General features: G+C 44.6%; 1 protein-coding gene across 7 annotated transcripts in view; it reads left to right on the plus strand.

The window, feature by feature from the left end:
• ascc3 (activating signal cointegrator 1 complex subunit 3) overlaps positions 1 to 12,041 on the plus strand; it is a 142,653-nt gene that overhangs the window by 74,802 nt on the left and 55,810 nt on the right. For all 7 annotated transcript variants that reach the window (XM_086310283.1, XM_086310282.1, XM_086310280.1 and 4 more), the window contains 3 exons: positions 10,107 to 10,283; positions 10,384 to 10,455; positions 11,482 to 11,616. In XM_086310283.1, the coding sequence (XP_086166409.1) occupies positions 10,107 to 10,283; positions 10,384 to 10,455; positions 11,482 to 11,616 (384 nt within the window). The remainder of the gene's footprint in view (positions 1 to 10,106; positions 10,284 to 10,383; positions 10,456 to 11,481; positions 11,617 to 12,041) is intronic.

Raw genomic sequence — 12,041 nt, forward strand, 5'->3', positions numbered from 1 at the left:
TCATGGAGAATGTAGCTGTGTAAACCTCAAATATCGGCTCAGTTTATCAAGACACCGCATATTTTCAAAAGCGCTCCGAAGTTTTCGGAGACGTCTGTTACCCACTAGCTCGATAGCTAGCCGGGAGGTCAAGGGTCACTAGAGCCGTGAGAACACCGGACTCCCGGCAAATCGTTTTCAAACCCACCGCCGTCTTTTGCTGCTCAGGTTAAACATGATATATGAGTCACTTAGATAACTTAAAAATGTTGTTGTTTGACTTTTTTCAGTATTTTATTTGTTCCTGAGTAAATCAGTTATAGTTATAGTTTTTACACAGCTGAATAAACGTCAAGCAGACAGCTGATCATCAGAAGTGTGAGATGCTGGAGAATTTACTCCGGTGTCCTGTTAAAGTTTAGATAGCAAGGAGTTTATTAAACTTCAAACAATCTGCAAATTTCATTAAAATGTAATAAACTATCATCTTGTCTTTATTTTTAGTTAGCACCTGAAACAGTTAAAGCTGTAAGCTAATGATAGTTATATAAGAGCAGATGCTGCTGGTGCAATAAGCTGTAGTTTTACTCCAATGGATGATGATCTGATTAGTCGACTAATCGCAAAAATACTCGGTGACTAGTCGACTATCAGAATAATCGATTGTGGCGGCCCTGGAGGATAATGGTAGGAGCAGCCGTGTGCAGCTTCAAGTGGGGTAGAGCAGCATGGACGCTGTGGCCACAGTGTTCTCTGTAGGCAAAGCACATCACCTCATGATCCCACTTGATAATTTACATTTTTCATTAAATATACAGTCTTTGAAAAACAAGTTCTGATGTTTGGTCTTTGTGTCCAGTTGATGCAAACAGGTCCCAGTCATGTTTCAGACACATCCAGTCCCTCTGGCATGTTGTTGCTGTGATAAGCAATCATCAGTTCACTGTCTGAGCTGCTGATTCCCTGTAATGATGACTGACGTGTGCAGGAAGCAACCTGGATATTTCCCATAGAGAGTGATTATCCAACTGTAGAAAGAGACAGAACTTAATTTCCAATAAGCCAGTGTGATGCAGTGCTGTCACATGTCAGTTCATGGAGGAATGTTAATAAGTGGAGAAGTCTATTTTTAGCCTGTCACTGACTCAACCTTGCATCTTATTCTGTGAACTGCATGTGAATCCAGAAAAATCTGCCAAAATACCAAATACATGTATGAATGTGTCCTTGGACCCGAATGATCTCAGTGTGCACCCAGTTCATGAAAGCCTTTGGATCATGCATCACACACAGCAGCACATGTGGCCCGTGTAGCATAAATATACATCTCAGCACCGCCTTTGAGTTGTATACGTAAGAGAGTAATGAGAAGATGAAAAGAAGACGATGGATAAATCTGACGTGTGTGTAAATCACATTAGCAGTGAGCCAAAGGATGCTGTCCATATGCATGACTGCTTTGTTCAGTGGTGGTTTTTTATAGCAGCTCTTAGAGTTAATAATTCACCTGCCTGGCCTGTAAACCATCATCAGCAGTAATATCTTATCATCGCCATGAATCTTCACAAAGCCAGTAAGGAAGGGTTTGCAGTTATATACAAACTGTTTCTCTATAAAAGGTAGAGGAGGAATTCATTAGAACGAGGCGCAGGAACTCAGCATGCACCAATCAGAAGGTCAGTAGTTTGATTCCCAAAGTCCCAAAGCTGATCCCACAGTGTGAGTGCACTCCATGAAATCTGTGTGAAGCTGTGAATGTTGCTCTCAGCCAGTTAGAGCGCCACGTGGACCAGTTAGACCAGTTAGAGTGCCACGTGGACCAGTTAGAGCGCCACGTGGACCAGTTAGAGCGCCACGTGGACCAGTTAGAGCACCACGTGGACCAGTTAGAGCGCCACGTAGACCAGTTAGAGCACCACATAGACCAGTTAGACCAGTTAGAGTGCCACGTGGACCAGTTAGAGCGCCACGTGGACCAGTTAGACCAGTTAGAGCGCCACGTAGACCAGGCCATTCACCATCTTGTCCTAATGCAAATGTGATTGGAGCGATGCACTGTTGGACCAAGTGTTTGTGAGGAGGAACAGTGTGGTAAAGACGTCAGAGCAGAGAAGCACGGAGCAGCACTGAAACACAGCGGCAGGGACGAGCTGCTGTGCTGAGCAGTGACTCTGACCTCTTTGGCGAGGTTAACCGCAAGGTAATTGAAAACTGGGCTGTACATGTGACCGCTGTTTATTCGGTTCACAGCCCATTTATCTGCAGGTTGAGCTGATATTACTGAAGAAGGGCTGACTGGGCTCTTTGTACACCTTGAAGTTGTGCTGCAGTGCACAAGTTTGAAGCCTCTTGACTGTCTGTGTAGTTGCCAGCAGACTGCATATGTGGTCAGGGCTTAACGATAGATGTAGAATGAAACCAGAGGTATTAGCAGAGAAACATGGCGCTCGTGGAAAGCACTGTGCCACAGCAGTAATTATGCTAGAAAGTAGAACTTTCAAGGAAAACGTTTGTTAAGCAAACCAGCGTTTGTGTTTTTATCCTCGGTGATTCTGTGCATGAAGGTTTAATCCTCACGTGACCGATGACATTCAAATGCTTTAAAAAGAGCTGCTCCAGTAGCTGCTCAAGGCCCTTTGAAGGTGGCTGCTGATGGATGAGTTTTGATTCTACAGTATAAGGACTTAACTCACCAAGAAAAGAAAAGCTTCACTGTTTCCATCAGCTTTTCGTGCACGCTTAGTAAGTCAATGGATATTATTGGAAACTCAGTTTTCCCCTCTACTGTTACACTGTACTGTACTGCACTAACAAAGCACAACCTATTCCAGCGTGCTGCTACAGTGTGGTGATACAGTGGTTAGCACGTTCGCCTCACTCCAGGAGGGCTCCTGTGTGAACCCCATTTCTCTGCTTAGGTTTTACTCCCACAGTCAAAATACAGAACTGTAAAGTGGGGGTTCTAAATTGGAAAATTGACCACAAAGTTGTTAAATAAATATCTGTTTATTTCTATGATACTTTGCTAGGAGTAAAATAGGTGTTGGGTGGCCGGACTAGAGCTATTCTGCTTGAGTATCTCTAAGTTTTTGCCATAAAGCTGATCAAGGAGCCTCTTTGGTTTGGTTGGCCCAGGGGTCTCGTGAAGCAGAAAATGGGTATTGCCCCAAAAGGGCTGTGGCACTGGCAGTTGCTGAAGAAAAAAAAAAATAGAGTCTGAGCACAGTTAAGGGAGGCCATGGAGGACTACTTTGGGCAGCCCACAAAGAAGTTCTGGCAAGCTGTCCTGGAAGGACTTGACACAGGCCATTTGCAGTCAGGAAGGACTCTGATGACCTGATATTGAGATGCTGTTGGTGGTGGAAACAGTACTTTGACGAACGCTTCATTCCAGTCAAAGTAGCCGACGCAGAGGAAGCAGAGCCTGAGGACTGTGGGAAAGTCTTATGAATTATACTGGTATGCTGGCAGAGGTCACTGGGGGAGTTGAGAAGCTCCCTGCAGCCAAGACACTGGGTTTGGATGTGATGCTAAAGACTAGACACTGTGGGGTCTTGGTTACCTGGAGCGTGTGCTCCAGTTACTGAGGTATTATTCTGCCCAGTTTATTTCAGGATGCTGGAAGGGAACCTCCAGCCAGCTGTCCAAACTTGGACCTAGGAGGAACAGTGCAAACAGTCTGCATGTGCTTTGTAGACTTGAAGAACGCTTACGGCCCTGGAGGCACCTGTACTGCAGGAGAATAGGGCCCCTGCTGCTATGGGCCATTAGGTCCGTGTACAACCAAAGGTAGAGATCTCTTGGCCCAAAGCAGAGCACTCAGTGGACCATGGTTGGCCCCTTTGTCCAATCCTGTTCTTGATTTTCATGGACAATAATCAGCCTATAGTCAGGCTGAGGAGTGCGTCCACTTTGGCTCAGAAATGTATCACTGTGGTTCTGTTGGGTTCATCGGAGCATGACCTGCAGCATGCCGTGTGAAACAGCTAGGATGAGAGCCAGCACCTTCAGGTTTTTGGAGATCTTACTCATGAGTGATTAGCAGGAATGCAGATGTACCCAACTGTCGTGGTGAAGACAAAGCTGAGCTTTTGATTTCCTACTTTATCTGCATCCCAAACCTCACCTATAATCATGAAATCTGAGAAATAACCAAAAATTAAGATCATAAATACGAGGCCCCGCCTCCACATGGTGACCTGGTTTAGGCTTAGAAATAGGCTGAGGAGCTCAGCCATCTGGAGCGATCTGGGACTAGAGCTGCTGCCTCAAGTCTGTCCAAAGAAGCCAGTTGAACTGGTTTGGGAATTTGGTTAGGATTGACTGGACGGGATTGGCTGGGAATGCTTTGTGGATTTTTGGAATATCCTCCTTAGGCTCCAGCCACGTGGAAGATTATGGATGGATGGAGTATAATTCCCAGGATCAAGGTGATGCATGGCTTGTCTTCTGGTTGGCATGTATGCTGCAAACCCAATTACCGTGTGTCTCATTTAAGGCTGGTAGTGAAAATGGTTGCTTGACAGTTTTTATAACGTGCAGTGTTTCATCATGGATAGCCGATGTTACTCCTGGAACGTCTCGTCGTTTCTCCCAGGCTTCCTGTGACTGAGAAACCTGACAGGAGCTCAGAGGGCTCTGCCAGCTGTGTACAACTGTAGTTATTACAAAGTAGAAGTGCTGACTGTGTGCAATGCAGGCATAGGGAAGGAAATACATAATGTTTAATTTGTTTATACTGCTGGGTGGCACCTCCCTTCCTGTAACATTCAGCATGTTGTGAAAGGTGGCAAACGTGATGCATCTGGGAGTCTGTCACTAAAAAGCAAGACTTAATGACTTTTTAATGACCCAATCTGACACTGTGACGAGCAGGAAACCTGTTTGTTTCTTCTTGTATGTACGTGAGAACTTGTTTACAACGTGTAGTCCACCCTCCAACAGAAGATTTTGGGTACCAGCGGAGCGCCTGGCAGACCTCCCCCTCCTTCATCTCTCTGTCCAATTATTGCCACACCTGACAGACTGCTATAATTGTTTGTGCTGAAGGAATTACGCTGGCTGCTGCCGATGCGCTAGGTGCTTAAGTTCACATCCTCAGACACATTAATATGGAAATCCCTGTAAACTAAATATTTGTCCCCCTTTTTATGCAAATGTCTTAGAACAAAGCCAGATATCACTTTGATGTTTTGCTTCGAAGAGGTTTAGTTTTCACTGCCTTTTCTTGGCTCGGTATAGCGCTACCAATTATGCCCTGCATTCAAGATAAAACTCCCTCTAACCTTTATGAAAAAAGTAAAGGTTACTGTGCTGTACAGCTTCTTCTTTATGGTTTCAGCAGCATCTGTGTTCTACCGAAGCTCACAGACACACATTTTATAACAAGGTTCATTCAGTGGAATGCTTATTGTGTTTAATGCTAGAAGAATATACCGTTTTTATGAGTTTGTTAAGTTGGCTCATCCATGAATTTCACTGGGGCAGATGTAGAGATACTGTGCTATTATAGCTAGGGCTGCCACGATTACGTCGACTATCAAAATCGTCGACGACTGATTTAATAGTCGACGCGTCGTTTGAAGCTTTGTAAGAGGAATAAGTAGCAGGATTTAAGAGTGTAATAACGGACTGAAACAGAAGATGGCAGCACTGCATGTACAAGGATGCCAGCTGCCGTTAAACCCCGAAGAAGAAGAAGCTGTGTCCCAGAATTCATAGCGCGGCCCAGCTCAGTTTCCAACAATGGCGGCAGCTAGTTAGTTTTAATGTTACTCTTATTATTCTTTCTGGGTCACAAAATAAACGTTTAACATATTATCAGGTGAGAATGTAACTGTGTAAACCTCAAATATCTGCTCAGTTTATCAAGACACCACATATTTTCAAAAGCGCTCCGACGTTTTCGGAGACGTCTGTTACCCACTAGCTCGATAGCTAGCCGGGGGCTAGGCTAACTAGAGCCGTGAGAACACCGGACTCCCGGCAAATCGTTTTCAAACCCACCGCCGTCTTTCCTACTCAGGTTAAACATGATATATGAGTCACTTAGATAACTTAAATATGTTATTGTTTGGCTTTTTTCAATATTTTATTTGTTCCTGAGTAAATCGGTTTGTCTGAGATTAAAGTTATAGTTTTTACACAGCTGAATAAACATCAGACAGACAGCTGATTATCAGAAGTGTGAGATGCTGGAGAATTTACTCCGGTGTCCTGTTATATTTTAGATAGCAAGGAGTTTATTAAACTTCACCGAAACAATCTGCAAATTTCATTAAACTTTAATAAACTATCATCTTGTCTTTACTTTTAGTTAGCACATACCTTAAACACTTCAAGCTGTAAGCTAATGATAGTTATATAAGAGCAGATGCTGCTGGTGCAATAAGCTGTAGTTTTACGTCCAATGGATGATGATCTGATTAGTCGACTAATCGCAGAAATACTCTGTGACTAGTCGACTATCAGAATAATCGATTGTGGCAGCCCTAATGATAACATGTACTTGTCCTTAGTGCGCTCTTGTAATAGGTTTCTGTTGAAGCCCCTGACATGCTCGTCATGCACTTACAAACTGATCCTTTAAGTTACAAACTGATTACATCACACACATCAGTACTCAGACTCAGGTCCAGCTTTCTTTGTGCTATAATGTGCTGTAATGGAAAAACTGTGAGAAAATAAAATAAATCATTCTACAATAAATGTACCTAAAAAGAGAATTAAGGGTGTTTTAGGAGCCTGCAGGACTGATAACAGATTAACTAGAGGCCATGATTTGAGGGAAGAATAAAAAAGGAAACTGAATTTCTCCATTATTATGTTCAACACTGTTTCCCAGATTCAAAATGATTAAGTAGCTAGCTTTCACATTGTATCCATTTATTTCAGAGAAGGGAAACAAAGTAGCGCATGCCTCAAGAAAGGTCATTTATCAATGTGTAGCCACTTCCTCTGCTTCTGCAACAAACATGCAACCTAGAAAGTACATTGCAACATATATATCCAGCCTCATAAAGCATGATGTTAACAGCACTGGGAGGAACTAATCCTCTTTAAAGGACCTGTTTCAGTATTTGTGGAAAGACGCTTGGCGAGGCATAAACTAAAGCCGGTGTCCCAGTCGTGGCAGTGTAACCTGGTGTTACCTGCACTCTGTTTGAGCTACAACAGAGTGCAAACACACTAATGACTTCACAGATATTCATTTTATTCCACTCATTACCCACTCCCTGCAAGGGAATTGGTTATTTTAGCTGCTGATCACAATGAATCTGATGATTCCACAAATGTACCTGAAACAGGATCCAGAGAAGCAGTTCAGTTCCTATTTGTGCAACTTCAAATGTACTGCAGCCTCTTTAACTCTCTGCATAATGAGCTCAGTGCATGTCTGTGTGTGTGGAGGCTCCACAGCATTGCTGTGAGTGTGCAGTGAAGCCCTGGTTGGGCCGCAGGGATTGGTTAGATCTTATCTTGATAGGATGGTTTGACAGGTACTGCATCACATTAAAGGCCTTACCAATCTTCCCTGTCACTTCCAGCAGGAGGCATATAGATAGGGCAGCCCGCCCCTCCACCAGCGCCTTCTCACCCACGTTGATACACAACATATTGAATCTTCTTCGAGTTTCAAAGACAGATTAAAGACACTAAATGAGCACGATGGGTTTTTTGTCCCTGAAGTCAAGGACATAGTACATGTCAAAGCTACTTCCCCCCTCACCCTTTTTTCCTGTAAATGGTGCAATAGGAAAAGTCCTCCCCCCCAAAAAAAAAAAACTAAACAAAAAACCTTTTTTGAGACAGGAGCACAAGACGAACTGATAACAGCTGGTACTGCACCCAGTGTTTAGCAACACTGTGCTTGTTGTTGTCATTATAAAGAAATGACAGAATGGTAACAAAGACTGGAGGGATGCAGTTTTTTCACAGCCTGCTTCAATGTCTTTAGTATGCAGGATAAATTCAGCCCTAAATCCCTTTACAGCAGCAGTCAGACAGTTCATCATTTTTGTGGACTGAATTGATCGGTGCTTCATCAACTAATGACCTTCAGTTTGCACTGGTTTACTTTGAAGCCAAGTGCAAAGTTCCTGAGTGGAGAATTTGCAGCCACCACCTTCAGGCGATGGTACTCAACGAGTAAAGTCCCCTAACGAACGAGGTGATGTTGCAAAGAGTTTAGATCATGAGTGAGGGAAACGTGGTGACAGTCAAACCTGCAGCACTTTACTGCTGAGTTGTGGCAAAGAGAGAGGTGGCCATGGAGACAGGGAAGATCAGTAATTAAGCTAATGTGCTGTTTGTAAGATTGGAAAGCTGCAGTCAGCTGAGACTGGAGAAGGCACCCACTGAAAACATCCAGATGAACAGAATCAACTATTGGTGAACCCTGTAGTGTGACTGTTTGAGTACATTGTAGCAAAGATGCAGAAGGAGATGGTGAAAGCAGCAAACTGTACACTGAGTAACCAGCATGCCATCCTCTCTGTGGTCAACTGATCATTGTATTGGACTCTGCTTCACGTTGATTCGTCATGTTACTCATTAACATTGCAATTGTTCAAAATCTAACAGATGGTATCACTGAATGTATAAACGGGATTGAATATTATACAGTGTGGTGAGTATGACACCATCTGTAATGTGTTGCTTTTTGTAAATGTGTGGACACCTGTGACTGATTTGGACCCACACAGTGATCGGGTGACGTTTCCTTTCTGTGTACTTCATTTGCACACGCTGAGTTTTTGTTCCAGCTTTCCAGCTGACTCCACCCTCTCCACTCTGGCCCCCGGCCTCAATAAATAGAGGAGAGACTTCATTAGACTGATTACTTCCACCTGCCGGCACTGCCCCATGAGCCACACCTACCCTTCAGCAGAACTGAAGACCACACCCCTGCCACGCCCCCCACCGCCCGACGGAGGCCGGGGCGACATCACTTTTATTAATATTTTGAAAAACAAGTTATGGGTACATATTTGCATAACTTTTTAGGTATATGTACAAGTAGCGGTAATTACAGGTACGAAACATGTGCTGTGCTTCATAAATGAGTAACAAATGTAGTACATAACAATAACCTACAGCACACCAGAAAAATAGATCCGGCCTACCTTTCAGGCTCAGGTGCAGTGACACGGCTTTAACAAGAAGAAAAGTCAGTCATTCACCATCTTTCTCTTCTTCCTGCCACTGAAACCACCAAAGTCCTCTTCTCCGGTGTCGGATACGAACAGGCTCAGGATGGCTACGTCATCCACTCTCAGCTTCTCTCCTTCGTTGTCACTTTCAAAACCAAACAAATCCTTGTTGTCAGAGTCGAACACCCTCAGAAGGGCCGTGGCGGTGTCCTCCTCTCCATCATGCAGCAGTCCAGCCCTTCGAAATCCGCTGGTGATCGTGGATGTTTTCACACTTTTCCACGCTGTCAGAATCCACCGGTGGAGTTGAGCATAACTTGCTTTTCGCAAGTTTATCGCTGCTCGTCATCCGCGCCTCCCGCTGAACGCGTAGTGCTACTTTGAAGTTTGTATTTCGTGCTACTTGTACGGCACTATGTTGCCTGGCGGACGGACATGTGACCAACACACCACTCTTGAACCCCGATACTGTGTGTCTGATCACATGCCCTTCCGCCAGGCAACGTAGTGCCGTACAACAGAGGAACAAACAAAACAAATCGTCTTACGATATGACAAAAATCATGGACAATCCATAGAAAAGAAGCACCTGACTAAAAGCCACAGGGTTCAAAGCTTGTGCAAAAAGTAGCGGCTTATAGCCCGACAATTACGGTAAATATTTCTAAGCATAAATGACAATCAACAATATAAATGTAACACTGGGAGACAAACCTTCCTGCAACGACATGTATTTATGTGCCATCCTGCAGCTGTTGGACTGCCTGAGCATCCTCTGCAGGGTCCAGGTATCACCTCATGCTATCAGCACTCACACTGATTCTAGCCAAATTCAGAACTAGTGAAAATGAGTCAGAAAAGATGAGAAGGTGGCGTGCACCTGTGAAACTGGTATTATTTTAACCTTTCTTTGTGCCTAGATTAAACCCAGATGGACTCTGGTCTAACTACAACAGTATGTGGTTTTGGGTTTAGGTGGAGTCCACCCAGAGCATGATCAGGATTCTGGGACTGTCTGCTACCCTGCCTAACTATCTGGATGTGGCCACCTTCCTACATGTCAACCCATATATTGGTCTCTTCTTCTTCGACGGTCGCTTCAGACCAGTGCCTCTGGGACAGACCTTTGTTGGCATCAAAACCAACAACAAGGTATGAAAATTTAAGATGGATGTACAGAAAAATAGGACTGGTAATGTTTAGAAGTGCTAAGAGCTGTGATTGTATCCTGTTCACTGTGCTTCCTGTTCAGATCCAGCAGATCCATGACATGGAGGAGGTTTGTTATGACAAAGTTCTGGAACAGGTGAAGGCAGGTCACCAGGTAAGGGCTTTTCTTTGTGTTTGACCCAGGTGTGTGGGCTTTGGTGGGGACACAGGATTCATCGAGCCTGTGTTATACTGTGTGTAACCCACGGACTGAGCTCCGCCTGAGGCATCCAGTCTGAACGTGTATTTGTAGCATCTCTCAGCTCTTCAGTGCCCGCACTCTGTTGAAGAGTCATTTTTTCTGCATGCCTGTACTTCCTGATTGCTTTAGCCCTAAAGCCCAGCAGCATGCATGCTTCCTAACACCACCCGTGTGGAGTGATGTAGTAATGTGTAGCGCCACAATCTTTTCCTCCCAAATATTTCCCTGAACTTTTTCATGAATAGCAACCGTGCTGCAGTAAATATTTTGTGTGAACCTTTTGGAATGAACACCTGTTATCTAAATTCTCTCAAGTCCTTATCTCCCCCGGTTTTACCTCCCCCTCCTTCCCCATCCACCCACCCCCTCCACTCATTCTGCTTCCACTCTGCAGCCTGTTGGGAACAGGAGAGCTGTGAATTCAGACTTTACCGTTTAGCTTCCATCTGCTGCAGGAGTTGAGCAGCCTATTGAGGACTGTTGTTATCCTGTCTGCATCTTTTTTCCAAGCAGCCCACATACACGCTCCGGTTTTCCGAGCTTCCCCCTCTTTGTCCGATTGCTTCCCTCAGAGGCAAAGCTGATATGAACTTTTCTGTAGTCTCTGACACCATGTAAGCCGGTTTGATTGTCCAAAACATGAAACGTGCTGCACACATGTGTTTGTGGTTGGACGGTTTCACTGCTACAGTCTAGAGCTTACTGCTCAGCCAGCGATCCTTCTTCTTCTCTCAGTAATGAATTGTCAGGAAGTGGCTGTGACATATATTAATTGACGTGATTTTCTTTAAGACCCCCCCAGGCTCGCCGAGTGTCTCACTGCTCTGTTCGAGCTGAACTCAGCGTGGCTGTAACGGTGCAGCGAGATTACTAAAGCGTCTCTGTGTCACTGGGCTGTGTTAATATTCTGGTGTGTTGAAGCCGTGTGTTTGTGCCCAGGTGATGGTGTTTGTCCATGCTCGTAATGCCACAGTGAGGACGGCCATGGGGCTCATCGAGATGGCGAAGAACCGTGGAGAGATTTGTTTCTTTCAACCAGACCAAGGGTCAGACTACGGCCAGTGTGAGAAACAGGTAACAAGTGTCCACACATCGTTTCATGTGATCGTGTTCAGCGAGAACCTTCAGATACATCTAGGAAATGTTGAATGCATGTGGCTGATTAAAGACAGCACAGCGCTGTCAGGGTGTGTGATGAGGTATTTTTAGATTCAGCATTTTCACAGCCTGGAGGATCAAGTGGGGCAAACCTGCAGAGCAGCACATCACACGTTATGGAGGAATGTTTTGCAGACTAATTGGAGAAGAAAAGTGACGTTCCTCATTTTATTCCAAGACAAATACTTCATGAGAACAAACAGGAAAAGGCAGCAACACTGCCAGGAATGATTAAAGAGCTGCAGGTTTCACTGGTAGATTGATTAGTGATTAGTGATTAGTGCGCTGCTCGCACACGAGCCCAGAGCCTAATGCAGTAATCGGGTGTGTCCGGTTCCCTA

This window comes from Aulonocara sp. 'chitande type north' Nkhata Bay, linkage group LG11 (assembly GCF_057382095.1).
Source record: "Aulonocara sp. 'chitande type north' Nkhata Bay isolate Kocher_YH1m ecotype deep benthic linkage group LG11, A_spYH_male_GT1.1, whole genome shotgun sequence".
Taxonomy (NCBI): Eukaryota; Metazoa; Chordata; class Actinopteri; order Cichliformes; family Cichlidae; genus Aulonocara; species Aulonocara sp. 'chitande type north' Nkhata Bay.